The sequence below is a fragment of the Furipterus horrens genome, unplaced genomic scaffold, assembly GCF_987537825.1.
Source record: "Furipterus horrens unplaced genomic scaffold, mFurHor1.1.pri manual_scaffold_7, whole genome shotgun sequence".
Classification (NCBI taxonomy): Eukaryota; Metazoa; Chordata; class Mammalia; order Chiroptera; family Furipteridae; genus Furipterus; species Furipterus horrens.
In genome coordinates, this window is record NW_028327177.1 from 12745351 (window position 1) to 12770909 (window position 25559).

Genomic DNA, 25559 nt, shown 5'->3' on the forward strand with positions numbered 1-25559 from the left:
TTACTTATCCCCCTTCTCTCCCTTCCCCCTCCCCCCTATTGACTGCTATTCTGCTCTTTGTTCTATTTAGTTCTTTTGTTTGTGTTGTTCTTTAGTTTCCTGTATTAGGTGATATCATATGGTATTTTTCTTTCTTTGCCTGGCTTATTTCACTAAGCATAATTCTCTCTAGTTCTATCCATGTTGTTGCAAATGGCAGGAGTTCCTTCTTTCTCTCTGCTACATAGTATTCCATTGTGTAAATGTACCACAGTTTTTTGATCCACTCATCTACAGATGGGCACTTAGGTTGTTTCCAGCACTTAGCTATTGTAAACAGTGCTACAATGAACATAGGGGTGCATAAGTTCTTTTGAATTGGTGTTTTAAGATTCTTTGGGTATAATCCTAGTAGTGGAGTCACTGGTTCAAAAGGCAGTTCCATTTTTAATTATTTGAGGTAATTCCATACTGTTCTCCATAGTGGCTGCACCAGTCTGCATTCCCACCAACAGTGCAGTAGGGTTCCCGTTTCTCCGCATCCTCGCCAGCACTTGTTGTTTGTGAATTTGTTGATGATGGCCATTCTGACAGGTGTAAGGTGGTATCTCATTGTGGTTTTTATTTGCATCTCCCTGATGGCTAATGATGTTGAGCATTTTTTCATGTGTCTATGGACCTTCTGTATGTCCTCTTCGGAGAAGTGTTTGTTTAGGTCCTTTGCCCATTTTTTAATTGGGGTGTTTGTTTTCTTGATGTTGAGTCGTATCAGCTCTTTATATATTTTGGAAATCAGTCCCCTGTCTGTGATGTCATTGGCAAATATGTTTTCCCATATGGTTGGTTTCCTTTTCATCTTGCTGATGTTTTCTTTTGCTGAGCACAAACTCTTTAGTTTGATGTAATCCCATTTATTTATTTTTTCCTTTATTTCTCTTGCTTTAGGAGATCCATTTATGATGGAAGACAATTGTTCTTATTTTTTTTGGATATGAAAACATAATCTCAGGATATATAATGCAGAATTACAAACAAAATTTGTCAATTTAACAATTAGAGTGGAAGATTTTAAATATCTCATAATTGGATGATAAAAAATTAATACAGATGAAGATTCTAACAATGTAATTTACAATTTCATTTACTGGATTTTATATTTAAAATGCTGTGTTTCTGAGGAGCAAAGGGGGAAATATTGGGACAACTGCAATAGCATAATCAATAAAATATAATTTATAAAATAAAGTAAAATGCAGAGCTTCACAATTAGAGAGCACACATTCTTCTAAAGCCTACATGGAAAATCTGTAAAACTTAACTAAAGGCCACAAAGCAAATACCAAAGAATCAACAAATGTCAAAGAATTGGTACTATACAGACCATCTTTCATGATAAACTACAATAAAATGAATGTCAATAAGAAAAAGATAACTGCACACATAATTGAAAATTTAAAAAGACACCTCTAAGTTAGTCATGGCCCAAAAAAAAGGATAAATAAAAATAGAAAAGGTGATAACTCACAAAAATATTAATTTGGCTACATTGGAATTAAAATTTCTAGACAATATAAACTCCCACACACAACAACAAACAATCCACAGACCAGGAAAAGCTATTTGCAAACCCTATTGTTAATAAAGGGTTAATGTTCAGATTATATAAAACCACTTAAAAATTAGTGAGAACAAAATACTGCAAAACAAAGCCCCAGTAAAGTTCACAAATAGGTATTTATATAGGAAAAAATTCAAATGGCTAAGACACAAGTGAAAAACTTCTCCATCTCACTAGCAGGGAGGAAAAGTCCTATTTAAAGTAACAATGACATAGGGTTTTCCCATCATCAGATGAACAAAAGCACCCAAACTTGGCCACATCAGAGGGTTTTGGTGAGTTGTGTGGGAATTGGCTCTCCTACAGAGTCTGGGGAAGAGGACATCGGTACAAACACCCCGAGGAGGACTTTGGGGTTTCTTCATGAAGTTGAAGATGCATCTTCCTTATTCTCCAAGAAATCTACGTGTTCTTGCAAGAGCACTCACTCATGTTTGCAAAGAGACGTACAAAGAATGTTCACTGTAATAATATTGTTATAGGGAAATACCCCACAGTGATAGGTCAATAAACATAGTTTATATAATGGAATACCTTTCCGCTGGTACAACAAATAAACTAAAAATGTACATTAGCCTTGATAAAGTTCAAAGGCATACTTTTGAGCTAAAAAAAAAAAAAAAAAAGTAGCCTGCACACAGTTGAAAACAAATTTTTCTTTTCAATTCCCAGATTAAACTAAAGTTTTACACTTGATTCAAGTTCTATAAGGTTCAGAATTGTATATACATATTGTCTTGTATATTCTTCACAATACCAGTTAAAGAAGTGGGTGCTATTTTATATATAAAGAAATAGAGGTTCACCGTGATACAATGACTAACCTACTCTTATGATTTAAATGTAATGCTTTTACCATTATTCCACATTTGCTTCTTTGGAATAAAGAGTCTTAAAAAAAAAAAAAAAAAAGGAACACACTGGCGGTGACCAGAGGGGAGGGGAAAGGGGGATAACGGAATAAAGGGGAAGGGTCTAGTCAAGGAACAAGTATAAAGGACCCATGGACATGGACAACTGGGTGGGGATTGACTGTGGGAGAGCAACAGAGGAAAATTGGGACAACTGTAATAGAACAATAAACAATTTAAAATACATAATAAAAAATTTAAAAAGTATTTGGGTTCTACATCCATAGCTGGAAAGAACGTTTTATGTACCAGAGATAAAGGAAATTGCTGGGATATATTTCAGATGCATTCAGCAGTAGGTTCTCTTCCTTTTCATCCAGTTCAGGATGCATGATCCACAGATAAAAGAACACGATGTTGTTGGTGGTGCCAACCTAAGCGAAGTTTCCCACTGCCAACCAGCTGTGGGCACAGGCTACCTACTGCCCACATGCCGACTGGGCCCCGCCGCCTCCGGGAAGCCGACGCCCAAAGTGTGGTTGGGCGGCAGGTGTTCCTCCTCCCGCAAGGTCTGGGTTTCTGTATTTGCCGGTGCACCTTTCCCCTGTTTCCTTTGTCTTCTGTCCCAGTCGACCTGTCATTGTCTGACTAGAGACCAGCTACGGCATACTTATCTCAAACAAACACTGATCACCCCAGTTTAGCGGATTAGACATAAATGAACATTTAAACATATTACAAAAGGTCTGTCATGGTAAATTCAAAGACCTAGATAATGCCATTTTATATTTTATATTTTACAAAATGTTTTCTTTTTTCTAATCTTCTTCCTTCTCTCCCTTCTTTTTTTTCTTCTTTTTCCTTCTTCTTCTTCTGCCCCCAACCCCCATATCTCTCTTTGCTGTAGAAAGTTCCAGTCAATAGTGGAGACCTTCATGCTCAGATGAGATACTTTTCCTGAAAATTTCAAAACCCTCCCTTCACCTATAAATTTTGATACAGAGTGGGCCAAGAGGGGGTATGCAAATATTACAGGTCCATGCAGAGGGCCAGTATTTGAAACAGTCACGCTTAGAATAAACCACGGGAGTATAAGGGGAAGATTTTGAATGCCCAGCAACGTGAGAGGTTGCCTTGCATAGTGGGTTAAGAGCATCATCTCCAGGAGTCACAAGGACCTGGATATGAAGACCTGCTCTTCCAAGCTGTGTTCTTTAGGCAAGTTATTTAATGTCTCTGTGCTTCCGTTTGCTCATAGGGCTAAGTGAGCGTTTAGCAAACAGAAGTGAGGAGCAAAGAGAAGACACCCAACAAGTGGTAGCTATAAATATTAGTAAAGAATAAGTAAGCCCAGCTATGCAAGACTTACTGGCGGGCCTGCTGGTCCCAGGGCACTTTTGCTGGTTTCAGAACAGGAGCAGGAATGTGGAAGGTCTGGGCAGGTCTCCTCATCCCTCTGAGAAGAAGAAAAATAGCGTTAACTGTTAAAAAGGTATTCTATACAAGTTTAGGACACTTTAAAGTGAGCATTAGTCTTGAAAGGCAGAGAATATTCTCTCCTGGTCACAAAAGTCTTTTTTTTTTTTTTTTTTTTTTTTTTTTTTAAGAAAAATGAATGGATGCCTAGCGAGTCACTGATAATCATCATTATTAAAGGATGTTGTTAAAACCAGCTTAGGAACCCAGGGGAAGAAAGAAAGGCAGAGTGGGTGTAGAATCACCCTACAAAACTTGCTTAGTATTTAATTCAGTTGGAGCAGTAGTACTCTGTGAACTAAACGTCTCATAAGCTTTCTTCATGTTGTAATATTTTTTCCATTTCAAAGAACAACAGAAAACTTGTTGGAACAGCGAATCAAAACAACTGCCTCTGTACTAAAACAGACAAATAAAACAAAACAAAAACACTGCTTAAACACATCATCAATTCCCTGTAACAATTTTAAGTACTGCTCACATTCTGTTGCTAAAAAAGAAAAAAATCACAGCATCAACCTAAAGCATTTCTTCTCTTGGAGACTTTGGTTGCCGTATGACATTACAAGGAACATTATGAATGTCAGACTGAATATATCTGAGGAGTTCCTGGGGTGTAGAGAAGACAAAGCACCTGCGAACAGCGACGGAATAAGTTGTGGATATCCATTTGGAACAGCAGCCAAAAAAAGTCTACACTGGGAAAAGAAACTATACAACTCCAGAGTGTTCATCAGTCCCTTAGGAGAGAGAGGAAATGAGCTTTGTTATTGAAGACTTTGGGGGAAAGTAAAGTTACAGCTGGATAGAGCACAGATGATAATTAAATCATCGATTTGAAAATAATCTCAGTCTCTGAAATATTCACAGTAGAATCCAAAAAATGTTGAACAAAGGACTGGTATGTACTGTACATACTTTTCCCTAAATGCTGGGCAATAATCAAGGCTTTCAGCTCATTACAAGAAACCCCCCCTGCAAACACAAACACATCTGGACAGCTAGAGTGAAATACAAACTTGAGTGTCCTGAAAGAGTCCCCAAATAAAGCTAACAGCGGGTCCTCTGTGACCAGAGACTCAGTAACGGTTTTGCCATTGCTGTTGACGGTCTCCATCCGTGTCTTTCTACCATGAAATGAGAGAAAAGTTCTGAGAAGGCCTGGGTCCTTCCTAGGACAAGTGGCGATCACATTTTGTTTGATACACCATTAAGAGTCTGAGCATTTCGCCTTCCAATTTCCAAACCACCTGCACTTAAGCGTGACATCAGTGTCTCTGATTGAATTCCACCCCAGAATCTACTTAGAAACTTATTTTGATGAAGAAAGAGGAAGTTATTTCCTTCTCAAACACAGTCACCATGATTTTACTGCCTGTGATAGATGATGGGATATGGTGTAAGATCTTAAAAAGGGAAACCTCTCAGACTTTATAACAGCTTCTCCATGCCCTCTCTCCACATTCAATTACTAACACATGATTACTGTTCAGCCATGAGAGGGTCATCCATTTCAGCTTGCTGGTCCTAAGGGTCTTAAGGTATGAATATATATATCCCTATGAATTACACATGACATTAATAATGAAAAAAATTTTGTTTTTCTAGTAGCATCACACAGCTCATGTAGCTTATGACTACGATTCTAAAACTGTGTACCAAAATGCCCTGGGACACCATAACAAACTTACAGGGACTCTCTGAATGTTCTAAAAACTCAAGAGAAACAGCAATATTAGGCATCCGTTAGACATTCTATGAACAACTAGCTCAAAGTATTTCACAGTTTCAACATTAGATTTTTAAATACACTTGATGATGTCACACATTTGCAAACCTGGTTTTCCAGCAATTGCTATGATAGAAAGCAAGTACCATGAGGCATGGAGACGTCCAATCAGATTCCAAGATACAAGAAATTGTACACTCCCAATAGGCACACACGTCTGATTAAGTAATTCATCACAGTGAATTATCTCTGATATAAGTTTTGCAAAATAGCATTTCATTTTCAGAGAAAATTTAATAGAACTTTAACAGACCAAAATAATAATTGAAGGTTTCTTACCAGGCCTGGTAGTTCACAGCATTTGTCTTTATTGGCCCATGATGTGGAACAAACAATATCAAACATCTGTAACTGGAACTGCAATTTAAAGTGAACATTGCCATTCAATAAAAGACAGACACCTTGTGTTTATAACTATAGTGATCTCATACTATATATCATTTATAACATGACCTTACTGAAAATAAATTAAAAAGTCATTTCCACAATATCAAATGAATTAGATCCTCAAAGACACAGCGGTCTAAGGTTTCGTCTACAGTTGCTCCATCTACCAACTAAGCTCCCTGCGTATCACAGGTTCCCCTCCCATCTCCACCTAAAGAATCTCAGTGCCTCTGCTGAGACCTTCCCAGTACCGCCCATCGCAGTTATTCCAGGTGACTCCTTATGTCTCGTTCACAGCCTATCTCCCACCATACAATACCATTATTTTCCTTTTCTCCTCCTTAGACTGGGAGCTCTGCAAAGGACAGAGAACCATTTATTCATCTTTGTGTTCCCTATCACAATATGCAGCACACAGTAGGTGTTTCATGAAGGCTGGTTGAATTAATTCCAACTTTAATCACTTAGGCACACATACTAGTTTGTTTCCATAATAATCAAAACTATTTAATGTTCTGGTTAAGAAAAAAAACTGAGCAAATAACAGTAACAAGAGCAGCAAACATTTAGTGAAAACCTACTATGTGCCAGTCATGACCCTAAGGACTTTGCCTATAGTGTTTAATCCTCAGATCACCACTCTGAGTCATAATAATAGTAATATCAACCCCACTCTATAGATTGATATCTGGGATGAAAATGCTGAAAGCTGAGTTCTGGTTGGGATTTGAACAGCCCTCCTCATTTCTTTATGGTTCATTTTGCAGTGAATAAAATTTTGGTCGAATATTTAAAATACAGAATCCTAAGCCCAATGTTACAGTGCCATTTGTCTGGGGACATTTATGAAATGGAACCCATTATGACAGCATTAGATAGAATCAGCTAAATCTGGAAGTCATTCATCCATTAAGAAATTTTCCATTTCTGAACAGAGCCCTCAGTGTGAAGACCTTTGGGTGGCTGGGAAGATTTATTTAAAGCAAAGGCCTTGCACTAGCCCCAAGTTGGCACGGGGTTTTCTTGAAGTTTTTCAAATAAACATTCACCATCTAATCACCTATAATCTCTACATATACACCTTTGGCTAAACTTCTGCCTCATTGAGTTATTGGAAGTCCCATGAGCTTATTTTATTTATTCCAGGGGTTGAATGTCTACTAAGTGCTGAATGAAGCCAATATTATCATTTGAGGAATGCTCGTGGGCTGCCTTCCTTTTCAAGTTAAATGAAGTCAGCAGCCTTTTTTCTTTTTTTTGTATGAGCACAAAAAATTTATTCATAATTGTTTTGCGTTTGAAATAGTTTAGATTCCTCTGCATTTACTTAGGGACTTTCTTCCAGGGAACATTTCTGGAGATTGATTTAAAAACCCTCTGGCTTTTATTCCAAAAGCAATGACACATATTTGTACCAATTAAGTAGGAAATATATATTGAAAGATATCTGAGTGTCTGTAAATGCAAGACAGTATGGTTAAACATAAATCATACTTCAAGCAACTAGTACCAAGAGGCAGCCCTTTTTCCTTTTGTAACATCTTTCCTTTTTAAGTAACTGAACATTATAAAACTATATATCTGTGCAAGAAATAAAAAGGAGGAAGACGCAAAACCTCCCTCTCCTACTTTTTATCATTTCTTTCAAGGGACTACTGAGCCAAACATAAATGCTTGTTTTTCATTATTGGGCACTTTGTCTGGGTTTAGCACAACAGGCAATTGATTTGGAATCAAATATTAGCACAAAAATGAGATTAAAATATCCTTTAGTGGTTGGCACTATGATCTGTGAATGGTTATTCCAATGAATCCCTGGTTCCACTTTCCACACAGGACCAGATTTTATCCTCTGATTTGTTTTTTGTTTTATAGCAACACATAACTAAGCTTATAATTTGAAGTCAAGCTGTTCCTGAACTTATACTAATATTTAGAAAGCCTGACATTACACAAGAATACTGGAAAAAGATTACTGAGGACCTAACCCATCTTCTGCTCTTGCTTTGGTGTTCAGTCTTTATTGACTCCATTTCAAAACTAGGATTTATTAAGCATATACCATTTGTCAGCTATTCAACATGGTGCTTTCACTTATTCTCAGCTTATTAAATTTAAGGAAAACCATAATGGTACTAATTAAATTGGAAAGTGAAAATTAACAGCTGTTGTACCTGTTGGTAGTAATTAAAATATTTAGATGTAGACATTCTTTGAGAGGAACTTTTTTATCACATTGACTTTCAAGGTTGTAACTCAAATAATATAAGTCTTCGAACTTGCCAGTGAAGAGACAGGACATACGATGACCAGTATAGACCAGACTTCCTCCTCGCCCTTAAGTTCTGTAATAATCAGTCTGACCCAGTAGAAAAAAACTTAGAATGCAAGGCAGGTAACCTTATGCAAGCCAGGTATGATCTCATCTCACTTTCCTCACTTCTGCATCTATAAAGTGAAGCTTATTTAAGTCTCTCTCCCTAGGGATAGTGAACAATTAAATGAGATAATCACAGAAAAATACACACTACCTTGTGCATAGTAGGCATGCAATAATATTAGCTACTATTATTATTTTAAGGATTAAAAGATATAATTCTTGTGAAAGTTATTTCATTATAATTTTAAAACACTTGTTTCTATAGGATCATTCACTAGTCTACTATTGACTCATACATAAAAAGTTTTAACTTAGTAAATAAATGTATTAAAATCTGCATAACAATTTGTATTTGTCTTTAAAGGCAGAGGGCTAAACAAATGTCAATTGGATAATTATATACATGTTTTATTTTAAAAGGTGGAAGAAAGACTCTCAGAAACATAATCTTATGCCAGAAGATCAAAACTTTTCTAGACTCATCTCTGACTGGCAGCATTATAATTTCATTCAGTATCAGAAAAGGTAGAAGACAGTTCTTAGAAGAAAGAAGATGGGAAAAAAGAAGAACAGCTGTTAAGTTTCTTCCCACATATGTTTTGATGGCTAAGTCAAGTCTGTTTATTAGTTTAGTCCTTCTAGGGACTTTTGCTGCTTATAAAATATGGTACTGCAGAACACAAGTTTTTATTATAAATGTGAGTGATACCAATATGGTAGTACTGCGCCCCTAACTCCATTAATCTCATCTTCACTCAACTTTGGTTCAAAAACTACATTTTGTTTAAAGGCTGAATACTTAGAGAGCTTTTCCATTGTTTATTTTTAATCATTGCTGCATTTGCCCAGGGGATGTTGGCCTATAAACAAACTACTAATCTCAATGATAGGATCATTACTCCCCCTGGTAATCCAAAACGTACACATTACACATTCCCATTCCCTTTAGCTAGGTAGTGGAGTACAAATGTATATCAATATATATATATATATATATATATATTTTTGGCAATCTGTGATTTCTAAATTGGAAACTGAAGACTGAAGCTTCTCTCTTGCCCTGCACTAAAAGAATTAAGTAATAATGCCAAAAAAAGCTAGTGAATTTCCAATCACATTCTTGAGCTCTAATCTAATATCCATTTCAACATAATCCAATTCTTCAATAAGTGGGCAGACTGCAAATCTATTTGGTAATCCTTTGCAGAATTCTAGGTTCTAACAAAAGCCACAACGTTTTTTCCTACTAATCTTACAAAGAACTCTTTTAATTATTGACTTCTATAAATTCCCCATTGTCTACTACTGGCTGGGAGTTACCACAGAGGGTGCTCTGTTTCATTGCTTTCCTTTCATGGACAAAGTTAAGGATTTATTGCCAGTAAGACTGAAACCTACAGGAAATTTTGCTTTCAGAAAAAAATTCTTTGATGTTTAACTGGTTATATATCTACAGTACCATTATTACATGGAGTGTAATTTGAAATAATTATAATTATAAAACTGTAATTATAATTTGAAATCACTGTAATTGTAACATATAAATTAGGAGAGGGTATTGTATAATTACTGGGTGGTTATCAATAACATACATGAATAGAATACATGCAAAACAAGATTTTAACAAAAATTAGAATATAATTCAAACAGATGGCATTCTATTTAATTTCTACCAAGTATTCCTTGAGAACTTAGTTTGTTCATGTAAGACTTATTTGAAACTGTGAGGGAGGATAGAAAAGTCTGGTTATAAATGAAGACCATGACATGGCTAGAGGGGTATTGAAATGCAGATATATGAAAGAGGAAGAAAATAATACATGACTAGAAATAATGAAGTGTTAAGTAGTAGAGGTTTAGAAAAGGTGAGACGGGGAAGGTATTATTGACATCCTTCAATAACAATAGCTACTCTCCATTGAATGCTTATTAGGTGTCGGGGATTTTAAATACATTACTTAGAAAATAAAAAATAGTTTAATAAGGGATTTGGGCTCTGAATCCATATACCTAGAATTGTTTCTTTTTCTTAGAGAGTCTCTTTACTTACCCATCCAAGCATGCATCTATATACATCTATTTATCTATACAAGATATCCTTAGTTTGGTGATTCTGAATCTTTATAAATTCTGGAGTATCCATGAAGCAGAAGATGGTGTGTTTCTTAATCAGCATAAAATACCACACGTTAGGAAAAGACAGCTCCTCAATATCACTTAAACATTCTTAAAAGTCTCTTACTATAACTGAAAACAAGACAGCCTTCCATAGCTTTTATATTCTCTCTCTCTCAACATCTAATCCAGAGTTCTCCAAAGCACAGTAGAACAAAAGCACTTTTAAAGATACCCCAAAACTCATGCTAAGCGAAATAAGACAGAAAAATTCGAGAACCATATGATTTCACTCAAATGTGAGATATAGAACTGAAAGCAGCAAATGAATAAACAAGACAAACAAACAAAGAAAGAAACCTCATAGATACAGACAATAGTATTGTGGTTACCAGAGGGAAGGGGGTAGAGAGGTTAATAAAGGGTAAACGGAATCAAGTAAATGGTCAGAATATTTGAGTTTGGGTGACATTTCATAGAGTTAATTGTACACTTGAAACTTATACTTTTATTAAGCAATGTCACCATAATAAATTACATATATGTGTGTATGTAGGTCTGTATATATGTATACACACATATATATGTAATTACATATATACATACATATATGAGGCTTATGTCAATTTCCTCTAGCCATCATGGTCTTCATTTATAACCACACCCTTCTCTCCTCCATCACAGTATCTAATGATGCTTACATATATAGGCATCAATGGACACGAGGATTTCATTTCAATCATTGCCACAAAATAGCGGAGTCCTAAAGTAAATCTCTTTAGCACGCTGGGACTGTTTGCTGATGTGTGAAGTGAACGGGTTGTACTATAGTACTGCAATTAGAGCAGTGCTCCCTTAGGATCCATTAGAGGGGGGAGACCTAACTAGCCCACGTCGTCTCTCCCCTTCAATCAACATGCATCTGTTTTAATCTTATTTACTTATTTATTTGACAGACTAGAAGATTCCATTGTACAAAGATCTTCAGCTAAACAGTCTTTGAGAACCACCAAATCTTTCTCAAGTTTCATATAACTGGTTAGCTTTTTGTACAAGCCAGTAATAGTAATTCATAATTAATTTTATTTTTCTTTGACATATAAGAGTAGTATAGATTAGAATAGCTGGGGTTGTTTAAAAGAATAAAATATTCTCCGGGCTAATTGGTTCTAATTATAAAATGACTCAAATTAGAAAATGTTGCTAATTAGTTATGACTGCATGGTGTTAAGAACAAAAACTTATGTACACTGTTCTTTTTTTGTGGGTAGTGAGTGAAGAGAATGTGGTTTCTTTGCCAGCTGGAAGTCTCCCATGCTTAAATTCCATGTTGTATGATGAAAAGTATATTATCTTAAAACGATTTGTCACCTAAATAACTACATGATTAAAGGGTAAACTTCCCATTACCAATAGCAAAAATCTAGTTGTAAAATGCCCAAATCTAACCCAAATGAGAGGCTTATGTCAATTTCCTGTGTATAATAATTACATATTTTATATGAATCTATATTTGCTTATATAAATGAAAGTCATTTACAGTTTGGATTCTCATTAACAAACCACTCATGCCACAAACCATATAATGAGTATTTTACTATTTGAATTTAAAAATGCCTTTAGAAAATAAACTAGCTTAATTCCTGTAGTATAACACAGCAGTTTACTGCCAAGAACTTTGACTATATATATTTTAGTTAATTTATAAATGCCATTATCCATCTGTTTATCCATCCATCCATCCCTTTACCAAACTTTTCTCCTGGGTAATAAATCATTATATTTCTTAAAGATTTTTTTTCTATAACAATAACACAGCTTCACTCGTTTACCCACTTACCGGTGCAGAGTTTCCATTGGGCCCCCTTGACCTGACCATCCTCCCTAGGACTTCGACACCGTCCACTGTGATATTAGCCGATTCATTTATTGCCTTCGCCCCGACTTGCTTGCAGTCAATAACCACTTTGGCCAAAGTTTTGTTGACAACAATGTGTAGCTGAATAAATATCAAGATGTTTTAGTAGGTAAGAACTAAGAAGAAGAAAATCAACCAACTTTACATAATTGCATGACTCATCACTAAAAAATATAAAAGAGAACAGGAGCTCTGTGGCTATGTGTTTTGCCAGAGGAGAAAGGTTCCACTTTTACCACCTCCGTGATTGTGGCTCATTCAGGTACCATCTCTTTTTTTTACTTAATTAATACTTTAAAATAACTTTGAAATGAGTCACTTTTTAAAGAATCTAACCTTCCTCTAAAGCAGTAATATCTTAAAATCACAGGGCTGTTGTGTTTGAGTTATGCCTTTTCTGAATGCACATTAAAATAAACACAAAAATACTGAACTGTAAAAACTGCTGGTTGATTTACCAGCAAAAGTTATCTATGGTACTACCTGTAGTTGGCAAACCATACTTTGATAATATTTTATTTTATTTTATTTAAGGTGAGGAGAAAAGATCTAGAATACAAAGGAGGAGGAATGCTTTCTAATGACTCTCGGCCCAAGGGAAGCTCTTTGTCTGAATGTATAGTTGTTTTCTGAAACTGAAATCTTTAGAATCTGGAGGTCCACGGTCATATATTCAGGAGCCTACACATTCTTTGTGAGGATTTGTAAAACTCTGTGCTAACATGTAAGCGATGGTCAAAGATAAGTACATACTAAATGAGATACATTGTAAGTAAGTTCTGCCATGAAATTTCACTGCTGCTAAGCGCATTTAAATTTATGATGTCTGCCCCATGCGTATTTCTTGTTGGTGGTGGGCTACTTGTCTAGTGAGCTAAGAGAGTGGAATTTATAAGAAAATAATGATTTTACACTAAATGAAGGCCAAGGGGGGAGGTTGATGGGGCAGGAGAGAGCAACAGGGGAAAAGTGGGACAACTGTAGTAGAATAACAATAAAAAAAATAAGTTACAAATAGCTGCATAAGGGAAGGTGTCGTGGTAGTTCAAAGAGAGAAAGTGTTGGACAATGTGAACCATCATTATGAGAGTTATAGAAGCTAGCCCTGTATTGTGAGCAGAGGTTGAGCATCCATAAAATATGGTTGTCTTTCAAGTTAAAATAATGTTATTTATGATTTTATGGGGCTTATTTCCTCTTTATTAATTACTATTTATTTCTTGCATAGAAACTGAAAGCATAAAACTTATACCAATTTTATTTAATATTTTATTTTCCATAATGATATAAATGAGTTAAGTCAACAGTGGAGGCCCTTGAGAATCCTTTTTCCTTCAAACAGGAGTTAATCATAATCTACCCAGACAAATACAGCTGGAGTAAATGACTTGTTTCATATGAACATCTTCTTTATAATAATTTTAAAAGGTATAGTGACACTCTTGTACATTTTTGAGACTTGGAATATTTTTCATTATAAATTATGGAAATTTTCATGCTGAGTGCTAGACAACCTAGTGTAGAATATTCATGCTTTAAGAACTGTTAACTTGTGAAGGAAATTATTCATATTTTTTAAAAACTTTTGCTTTACAACAGACATTTAAAAGTTTTCAGAAGTATTTTGCTACTTTGAATGCACTTAAAGACCCATTTATATAATTATAACTTTTTGAAAGAGACCTTGGGGCCATACTTCATATTCAAAGTGTGCAAAATAAAGCCAACTGAAGATCAATAAGAAGTTAAGGTAAAGTGTTTATTCCATTTTAACAAGTCTATGAACAAATCAATTTGATCCGCACAAACTGAATTTGAATCAAGATTTTCATTAATAGATCTACTAGTAAAGTAATTTGTTCTATGATACACCTTTTCTATTTTATTTAGCTGTTTAACTTCATTAAGACTTAGCAGCCTTGACAAGTCACCGTTTCAATTCCTGGTCAGAGCATATGCCCAGGTTGCAGGTTCAGCCACTGGTCAAGGTGCGTACTAGAGGCAGCCGATCAAAGTTTCTCACTCACACTGATGATTCTATCCCTCTCTTTCTCCCTTCCTTCCCTTCTCTCTAAAAATAAATAAATAAAATCTTTAAAAAAAAAAACACTTTACAAACTGGGTCTTAATCAACTAGGTCAGTTGTTTTAGAGTGTGGTCCCAATAAGCCAAGGTTGTGGGTTAAATCTCTGGTCAGGACACTTATAAGAAGTGATTGATGAATTCATAAATGAGTGGGACAACAAATTGATGTCTCACCCCTCTCTCTCCCTCACTCCCTCATGTCCTCTCTCTAAAATCAATAAATTAAAATAAAATAAGACTTGGCAAAGTGGAGGAAGATTTTTCTTTATGAAAATTTGGAAAACTTGAAGGTTTATTAATTTGAAACCAATTTTTAATGAACCTTATTGATAGGTGTTTGAGTTCTTCTGGTAAGGTAAGTAAAGCTTAACATTTACCTAAAATTCATAAAGAATTCTTCGGAATGAGAATTACAAGTCCATGCCTGTGCCACAGACAAAGATGGCAATGTTTTCTTAACACTCATGAAATCTCAGGTGCTTTTCATCTCCCCTACAATTTTTTCTTGACTACTTTGCAGCTGACACTGACTAACCGAGAAAAGAATCATGTCAAGAGGAATTTGGTGAAAAATGACAATAACTCCAAACAAATGCTAATAGGACCATTCTGAACTATAAATTAAGTGATCCCCACCTGCATCTCATGTTTTTATAACACCTTGTATAGTCCTATTCAACCTGGAAAAAAAACTACATTTTAATGCAATTTTCCTAACACAAAACAGAGTCAGAATTTTGTCATGCAGTTGTTCATATGCAGTTGTTATTTTCAAACCCCAGGAAGTAGCAAAGTTGTGTGTTTGACCATGTTCTATGTCAGAAGACAAAGCCAAGATGAACACTTCTGTTCTCTGTCCCTTTTTTCACTCCGACAGGACAAGAAAAGCTGGGTAAGAGTCTTTTGCCAGCACCACCCAATAAATGTTCTGCTCTCTCTGCAGTCTTAGTGTCGCAAGCCTAAGAGCCCAGAGATCAGCAGGGTTATTTGCCAAACCCAAAGGAAACAGTATATATTGGAAGGAAGCATGTGTACTCCAGTGATTACCAAAACTAAGTGATTCAGAGATGCAAAATGTTAAGGAACAGAGCTCTTTCACAAGTGCCAAGTTAAAAGAAAAACAAGTAAAGTCAGGTTTTACAAAATTTGTCCTCCAGGCCACTTTTATAATAGTAGTGATGGGTTGTCCATATATATATATGTGAAAAAAAAAATCAGTGCAGTTATATCTATCTTTACATTTTAACATTGTTCAGCTGATTGTGGGTGTCATCTGCACTGGAAGCCAGGCAGACCAGCAATTCCTTTCTCTATCACACATAATGCCTGCTTAATAATACAGTACCCTCTACTAAATTATTCCTCATCATGGGAATCTGGACCACTCCTATCCTATCTACTGGGGTGCCAGCTTTAAAAAATGCACATTTCAGGGTACCAGATCAGAATCTCTAGGAATTGTTAACAGGCCCTGCAGGTAATTCTTTCTCCAGTAGAAATTTAAATCCAACGTGCCATAGTACGTTTTCACATTTATCTGTTGCTTTGCCAACAGTGAATAGAATAAAGAACGTGTGTGTCCAAGGCATTACCTTGTGAAAGCTTCCATAGAAAATTTTCCTAATTTCGGGTCCTTCAAAAGTAACAGTTTGAAAATCCCCGCTGTAGTCATAGTTGAAATATGTTAGGGTTTTCCCACCATCTAATCAAATAAAGAAAAATAAAAGCATTTTAGAAAATATTAAAGATGAGTATACAATTTTCTACCACCCAACGCAAGACTGAAGATAATGCATCCATTGTTTTGAAGCTTGTTTTGAACAAAGTGATGAGGAAGGAAGGAAGGATCTACATTCCTTGGGTTGCCCAGGCTTTGAGTTGGCCAGGCTAACTGACTTTAGCAATGTGGTAATGATGGTGAGGCAAGAACTCCTACACATATTCTTGCCCTATACTTCCTTGCCTACATGCCCAACTCTATCACCCTCTTGAAAGAAGGTTGTTTGAAACTAGGATTAGAGGCAGACAAAAAAAGGAGAACGAAGTTAATCAAATCTTAAGAAATAGAAACCTACTGCCTCATTAACCTACTATAGCAGGCAACTTTCCCAGGACATGCAACTTAAACCACCCCAAAAGAGTGATATTCCGATGTCTTTTATTGTGAACAAATGAAAGCCTTCCTAATCTTCAGTATTTCATGATACAAGGAATATTTTATTACTTAGAAATTGGAATATTTTTCTCACTAATTCATTCCCAGGTTACAATTTAATTCTTCACTCTGCTTCCAAAGGGAAAAGCTAGTCTTAACCATTTTGAGAGACTTTATTGTTTCCGAGTCCTCGGTGTATATGGAGTTAGTGTTTTACACCTTTTTAATCTGTAGCTTTCCCTTAGTTTTAATATCAATGCAAAATGCTTTCACAATATCATATTTAGTTGTTGATTCATTTCCATGTACTGAAAACTCCTTTTACAAATATTCGTTGAAAACAAATTTAAAATACTTTTCTTATTCAAATGTTTGAGTTAGCAACTAACGGTAGCCACTAAATTTTGGTTCCTAGCTTCATTGGAATTCTAAGCTAAAAACCTCTTTAGAAAACTCTTTGACATTAACCAGTAACTTGATGGTCTTCTTAAGTTATCATTATGTGTGGTATCCAAGAGTGTGAGGTTAAGAAGCTTCTTTCATGGGTTCCTTCTCAGCTTTTCCGCACACAGACAATGGAGTTTCCCAGTCTTCAGACCTATTCTTTCTAGACTCATTCTCTAGATGACCCCACCCAGTATCGTGGTTTATATATCACACAGTCACGACTTCCAAATAAATTTCTCCATCTCAGACTTCTCCTCAAATATACTTCTGCCAATCTGACATTGTTAAAATATGAAACAGACATCTTGCAACTATCATATCCAGGTCAAAATATGAACTGGTCTCACCCTTCTGACTGGTTCCCTCTTCTCCCATCGACCTTGCTCTTCAGTAGTCCTCTCTCTCTCAGTACTCGTCTCTTTCACCTGCTCACTACTATACCCCAGAGCCTAGTGCTGGCACATAGTAGTAACTCAGTGAATATTTGTTGAATGAATGAATGAATGGATAAATAAATTAATCAACGGTTACATAATTCATTGTTACTATTTACTAACATGGCTTAAGTGAGTTCTACTGCAATATACACAAAACAGGCAAGATGACATGCCACCTACATCATTCATACACGTGTGTGCAAATGTTATATACAGAAATATACTTACTATCTAAAATAACTCCAACCAATGGGTCTGAATTTTTATTTAAAATTTCCCAAAGAGCAAATGGCTCCTCTGGAGTGTCAGGAAGAATCCGGAATAGAAAACTGATTGTGTAATCAGAAGGCAATCCTTCTGGATGCAAGTGCCTGAGTGGAAAGAAAATAATATTTTATTGTTTCCCTCCTCAAAAGGTTACTTAGCTGATTATAAAAGCAAGTATACTAAAAAAATCAAATATACTTTCATTATACAAGATTTTGAAAAACAGAAGAAATCACTATTAATTCCATCCAGAGGTGATCACTATTTTTGATGGAGTACATTTTCCTCCAGTTTTTAAAGAATGTTTGTAATTGTCCAAGTTATATAATTTTGCACTTTTTTTTCTTAGCATCATTTACTACACATTTCATATTTCCTAAATATTTCTAAAAGCATGAAATTTAATGTCTGCACAACCTTCTCTGGTGTGGCTATTGCATAATTTATTTAACAAGTCAGTTCTTATGGAACATTTAAGTAGATTCAAAAGTTTTAGTATTGTTAATAATGTATATCTGTAGTCCTTTTGTAAAACTTCACTTAAGACACTGTCACTTTCTACCACATGTGGTAGTTAGTTACATTCCTGTCTGTGCTATGTGCCATGATGACACTGTACAGATCTGCCTGTAAGAATTAAGACTCTCATTCCTGCTGTGAGTCACAGTGAGGTCTGTAGACAGCTCCCACACACCAGCTTCCTGCAAGAACTGCTTCAGATGAAGAAAGAGGCCTCTCCCAAGGCCATGCCCACATCTTAATGGTATCTCTTCTCAATGATAGCTCTTTGAGTAGATAAAAGAATCAGAGCCCCGCATGCCAACGAAGACAGTCCCATTTTTGGAACTAATGTAGGTGAATCATCTGAGGTATTTATTGAGACTGCTTCACTCTTGATTTCTCTCCTCTGCCCCAGCCTGCTTCCTTCTGATTCCTTCCATAAGCGCACACCCTCAACTTTCCTCCACACTAGTCTCTACCTCTGGATCTGTGTCTTGGGGAACCCAACCTGCTATACCATCTGATCTCTAAAAATAAGTAGATCAGTTACATACTTTTAAAATTTTCCCTTGAGCAATAAATATAGCCCTTTACATTTGGTAGGAGCCCCATAATGGTTATTAATTACATGACTAAATTTGTGAATATGTGCTATGTAAGTATTAACTATCTTTAAATATTTCCCTTAGATCGACAGATATTAAAGTTCAACCAGCATTATATGTGAATCTAATGTTTTTACACAAAGAAATTTAAACAACATCTCTGCTCTAAATACTATAGAAAATTCTACCAGGACCTATTATAGCATATCATAAGTTGACATCATTTCCACATTGAGATATAATAAACAAATGATCGGTTTTATAATTTCATGATTGGTTTTAATATCTTGCAATGGAAACATACTTGGTTGGCTGGGAAACCAGGGCATCTTTATGAAGTCGGTAACAAGGATACACATTGAAGGTGCCAGGCCCCATGGAAACCCCTTCCACCAAGGAAAAATCCTTTTCAACCAAACCAAACATTTCCATCATCCTAAATCCTGAAGAAAAAAAAACCCAAACAGGTAGAGAAAAAAGAATTAACAGGCATTTTAGCATTTTACATTTCAAAATTAGCCTAGTAAGAATTAAAGGAAAAATCTGGACTCCAAATGGAAGTGAGTTAATATATTTCTATTTGGAGAAATTTTGATAATGCATACCAGCAAGATCAATGCCATCCTTGTGCACCAGTGGGCAGGCTGAAAAACAAGACAAAACAAACAATATAAAACCCTAATTCAGATCTTTTCCAAACGTATTCTTTCCCTGCCCTGAGAACAGGAAGCTAACAATCTTTCCGGAAGTCAAATCGTGAAGGGAATCCAAACCTGATGTGGCTATGGTTTTCGGTGGATTCCTAAGTATTGAAATGCTCTCGCTTCTTCTATTAAAACCAAAGAGCCATAGTTTCCTTCTCCTCTCCTGGGCCCAAGACACATCTATGACGGTCACTTAAGAGCATTTGTTTGGATAAGTCTCACTTCCAATGTGTTACCCTGATGAGCACTCCTAATATGGTTTTGAAAACTATTTGCTATAGCTGTTTAAGCAGAGTTGCATTTAAACACAGACTCTCATCTGATTAGGGAAAGTATTTATCAACTAAAACTCAAAAGCTGGGAGAGGGGAGGTTTACTTCCAAATGGTCGAGAGCATAAAACAACGTCTGCATAAAAACAACTCTGCAAGACAATATTCTTTCCTCAGATCAACATGGGACTCATTATTTAACTGGTATGAAATATTTCAGCCTTTAAGCAACATGAATAAGCACACATTTCAAAGAACTCACTTGCTGATGCGGTTTCGCAGACAAAAGTAATCAACTCATCTTCAATTTTCTTAAAGGCGTCAAAGTCATCCACAAAGAAGACATGCCGTGCACTGGGCTTGCTGCCAATGCTAACCAACTCTGAGTAATCTGCATCAGCCACACCAATTGCAAAAATGCTATAGCCTGTGGCAGAACAGAAACAGATTTCTGATTACTTTAAATTGCACAAGATACAAATATTGTGATATAAGACATGCCCAAATGTTTAAAATAAGTTTGTGAAGCAGGGCTAGTGGGGGTAGATAATGCGTTCTTTACACTTCATCAGAATTCTGCATGTGCATATTTCATTATATGATAATTATCCTATTATCCTCTACAGAAATGTTCCATTTTAAAGAAACTCAAGAAGGCCAATGCCCCACTTAGTACTTGAGACAAAATAGTTACCATTTGAGTAACATCTTCATGTCTGCATATTTTTAATAACTATTTTTAAATGTATAAGATGAAGTGTAGTTGAAACAGGGAAATTGTATCTCTGTTTTTATTTCAGATGTGGAAACTAAGATGTTAATAGGCTTAGTAGCCTGAGGTGGGTTATGGTTCAATGCTTGGTAAATAAATATTAAACTACTATTTGCCAGGCATATCTTATATAATGTAATCTTCTCAACAGTGTTATGAGAATCACCATCTTACAAATCCTGGGGCTGAGGAGTCTCTGTCAGTAGGTTCCCTCCCTGGCCCTTAAAACAGTCTTTTTTCATAGAATTGCACTTAATTGCTTGCATATCTTATACAGGGCATCCTGTATGTAGCAAAAATGTTAGAGAAAATACAGCAAAATAATAGACTTGGGACCTGGAAGGTATTTTTAAAATCACATTGTCCAGTTATACTACGAAAGATTTAGAAATAAGTTACGTCATACAGATACAGCTTATGAATGTGTATTTGGAAAATGACATGGTACCATATTATTGGTAGCCACTGTTGCTTATCTATGTAAAACTTACCTTCTGACTGCATGTCCACGGAGATTTTGTTCACGTCATCTTGTGATCGTCCATCAGTTATAACCACGATGACCTTGGGGATGCCTTTTCGGGTACCTGACTCCGAATTAAACAAGGTATCTCGGACATGCTTAATTGCTTTTCCTGAAACAAGGGAAGGCAACAGTTCAATTTCATTCCCCCCCATTTTTGTTTTGCTGGAGAGGGAAAGGTAAGAACAAAGTTCTTAAATCAATGAAAAATCTTTCTTAAAAAATCTATATTACTATGCCTCAAAGAAGGTGATTTTGGATGATTAGATAATGAAGATATATATACATAAACACACAATGGAATAGTATTCATTCATGAAAAGATAAAATATTGTCATTTATGACAACATGGATAGATTTTGAGAGCATTGTGCTAAGTAAAATAAGTCAGATGAAAAAAAGACAAGAACCGTGTGATTTTACTTATATGCAGGATATAAAACACAAAAGCAACAAATGAACAAACAAACTCATAGTTACAGACAACAAAATCATGGTTACCAGAGGGGAGGGGTGGGGGCAGGGGGATGGAGGACAAAAAGGGTAAAGGAGGTGAAATACATGTTGATGGGAGGAGGGTAGACTTTGGGTCGTGAGCACACAATGGAGTATACAGATGTCACATTATAAAGTTGGACACCAGAAATTTATATAATGTTATTAACCAATGTTTACCTAATAAATATATTTTTAAAAGGTAATTTCAGTAATACTAATAATTAATTACTTTGGATCTTAACTGAGTTTTCTTTAGTCTTACCTGTTCTTGTATTTCCTCCTTTGTATGAAATGTGTTTAATTGCATCAAGAAGAGTCTCTTTGGTCTTATAAGTGTCTAGCTTAAATTCTGTTCTGGGATCATCAGTAAACTGAACCATAGCAACCTAGAGAGAGAAGGTGTATTTGTTTTTACATATATGTAGACTTCCTCTGGACCAGAGAACACACACAAGATATCATCTACACTTCTAATGTCTTATGTAACCCAGTCCACGATTTCCTTGGTTTATAATTCCACACAAGTTACATACTAAATCTGATGACATTAAATAGCATTTTTTTCTGAGTGCTTTTCAGAAAGTACTTTATTTTTTAAAAATCTCTCTGTAAAGCTTGCTTGTGGGTCTTTGTCACCTCGTTTGATAGATGGGAAAGTGTCAGCATAGGCTTTGTAACTTGACGAAGGTCAGAGAATCAGATTTGAATTCTTTACAAAGATTTCTTGACGGAACAAACTTATGAAGTAATTACTACTATCCTACCCCAATTTACAGATGATGAAACTGAGACACGCAAAGTCAAGTAACTTGTACAAATCATAAGAGTAGTCACTGGCAGAACCAACAGTTGAAGCCAGGTATATTCTACTTCAAAACCAATGCTCCTAACTACTGCAATACGAACCTTCCTGGCTTCATTTCTTACAAATTATTTTTATTTCTGTGGAACTTGGGGACTATTTTTAACGTACAGGTTTTTGTTTGTTTTTCAGAGCTATGATGGGGTAGTATATACAGCACATTCAGATCGCTTTCTTTGATTTTGTGAGCCTTCAACTGCTGCCAGTTCATCAAGGTCTACTGCAGATACCACCATCTTTAGGATGCCTTCTCTGACCCCTCTATTCAAAACAAAATTTCCTTCCCTGAAATGCCTCAGCAGCTTTATGTATTCTGCTCTTATGGTGCCCCTTTCATCCAAGTTTTCTCAGCTGTTCCTCCAAAATATATCTTGAAGCTGTTCGTTTCCTGTATCCCAGTGCTATCGCCCTCATGTAGACCTCATCACTCCAATGGACCTTTAGAAGAGTGTCTTAACTGGTCCCTCCGCTTCCCCTCTTACTCTCGTTCATATTCACGCTCCACAAAGCAGCCACTCATCTCAAAACCACACCAGATCTTTTCTCTTCTCTCCATATTTCCTACTGGTTCCATTGTACCTATGATGACATCCAACTCCTTTGATGGTCCACAAGACTCAAGACAATCTGGCTTTTGCCTACTTCGTCACCCTTTCTCCTGCCCCCCCATCACCATATGCTCACCCACTATATTCTAGGTACAAGTTTTAGCATCTGAGGCCTCAAATGTCATTTTCATCTTAGGTCCTTTGCACTCACTATTTCTCTGTCTGGAAATTCTATACTCAGATCCCTTCTGTTATCATTTACATATCTCAGTTCCAAAGCCATCTCCTCAAAGAAGACTTCATTGACCACAAAATTTAAAATACCCCCTTTACACACACACACATACATACCCACAATTTTAAGTAATTTTCAGTGAATTTAAATCCTATCACTCTCTTTTCAGAGCTCACATCCCTACCTGGTGAATTTATTTATTTGCCTATTTATATCTGTACTCAGACTCCTCCTCTCTATGCCTTTAAGAATATGAGCACCATGAAATTAAGAACACTGTTTGTTATATTCATTCTGATAGTACTGTGTCTGGCCATAATAAATCCTCAATAAATATTTGTTGAATGGATAAATTAGTTTTATGTTCAACTTGATCTATACAGGTGTGATTACAATTTTTATATTTCAGGACATGAATGTCCTTGAGAGCAGAGGAAATATTGGGTGTATCCATAAAGGAGATACTCTCACCCAATATATAGAAAAAAAAATCTGCTGACATGGTCATTGTAACCTGTCTTAGTTTGCTGAACTCAGTAGCTTTTAAGGATTAGAATCTTCTCAAGCTCTATCAGACATTAGGAAGTTGCTTCCAAATGCAGACTTATGTAGCTTCTCATTTAGCATTGGACCTGATCATTATAGTTCTTTATTCAAATCCCCTGCCTACAAGCCATAATAATACATTAGGATAACTTTTTAATGCATATAATGAATTAACAATTGATCTGTTAGCCTTACTTGAGTTCCATCTGCACCGATCTTGTTCAGGGCTCCCACAGTGTTATACAAAAAGTCAGTGATCTTGTTGAAATTTTCATCTCCAATACTCCAGGATCCATCCACCATAAACACTAGGTCTGCCTTGGCAGTTTTACATACTGAAGACCATGAAAAATGTTCAAACCAGAGATAAGGGGATAAACATAGTTGTTATTAAACTAACAAAGCAGATGATGATTTTCTTCTGGTAACTCAAACTTTTTCCCAAAGGAAAGGTATCAGTCCTTAAGGTTTATATTTCAAGCTCATGCTTATTATGTTTCCTGACCATCATTTCTCCTCTATCCTTGAGGTTCCTATTCATGACTCAGAGGTTTCTACTAGACATGTAGAATTAGAGAGGAAAAAAATCCACCAACCTCAGTCCCAAAGAATAGAAATGAGAGAATAGAAAAACATGGAACTAAAGAGACTTACAGACAGAAGAAGCAGCAAACACTTTCTAGTGCCTACCAATTAGAAAAAAAGTCCAGGCTATTACCCTGTGAACTGTGTCCTCTGCTTGTCGGGTTAGTAACTTCAGAAGGAAAGCATGTGACATCTACAACTTGGTATGCATTTTGGCTGAGGCCATAAGCAAACTTTAATTCCAGCCTAGTTAAAAAATTATGTCTATACTCTTCTGACATGTTTCAAAAATTCACACTAATGCTAGCCCAGGGAAACTATGATCAGTAGGTATTACTGATGCCAACGCTAACAAACAAGCAATAAATACACCAACAAAAGCCTATTCTACTGAAAACATTTTCATTGTCACTTTTTGGTGTCATGTATGGTTTCAAATTATCTATGCTTCTTTCCCCTTCATTAGTGTGGATCATTGTGGTTGACTCTGTTTTATAAAGAAACTATTTTCTCTTCAGTAATATGAATCTTGTCATCTTAGATGAGTTATACCCAAATATTCTTTGAGATAATATGCCTTTCTCCTTTCTTTAGGAAAAAACTCATTTGGTTTTTATTTTATTACGTGTAATTTTATTCCTTGAAAGCTATTTACACTGTAAAATAAACCATCTCTAAATGAGGTAATATTCCAGAAACAATAAGGGTCTGGTGAGATTGTTCTCATTAGTTCTGTGATTTACAAAAAATTTATACCAACTTGTGGTTTGAATTTAAAGCTTATAGGGACACAAGATCTGCTAATTATAAGCTTAAAAAGGAAAACCCAATCCTCTGTTTCCAAAGAAAGTTGAAATATGGATTAGGTTTACCTTCAAAATGAAAGCAAAATCTATTTGAATATATAGTCAAAATAAAAAAATTAATAAGTCAAAGAAAATATACCAAAGTTCAAGAAGAAATTACCTCTGGGATATGAAATTGTGTTTTTAATGTTCTTCTCTG

The 25559-nt window shown here is 35.8% G+C and overlaps 1 protein-coding gene across 1 annotated transcript in view; it reads right to left on the reverse strand.

Moving 5' to 3' along the window:
- The window catches only part of COL14A1 (collagen type XIV alpha 1 chain), a 184933-nt gene that overhangs the window by 48555 nt on the left and 110819 nt on the right, over window positions 1-25559 (reverse strand). Inside the window, exons 26-36 of the mRNA XM_090283415.1 lie at window positions 24165-24304; window positions 22041-22164; window positions 21249-21392; window positions 20248-20412; window positions 19616-19654; window positions 19315-19453; window positions 17866-18008; window positions 16191-16300; window positions 12436-12594; window positions 5993-6070; window positions 3818-3904 (exon numbers count right to left, since the gene is read on the reverse strand). Of these exons, the coding sequence (XP_090139541.1) occupies window positions 3818-3904; window positions 5993-6070; window positions 12436-12594; window positions 16191-16300; window positions 17866-18008; window positions 19315-19453; window positions 19616-19654; window positions 20248-20412; window positions 21249-21392; window positions 22041-22164; window positions 24165-24304 (1328 nt within the window). The remainder of the gene's footprint in view (window positions 1-3817; window positions 3905-5992; window positions 6071-12435; window positions 12595-16190; window positions 16301-17865; window positions 18009-19314; window positions 19454-19615; window positions 19655-20247; window positions 20413-21248; window positions 21393-22040; window positions 22165-24164; window positions 24305-25559) is intronic.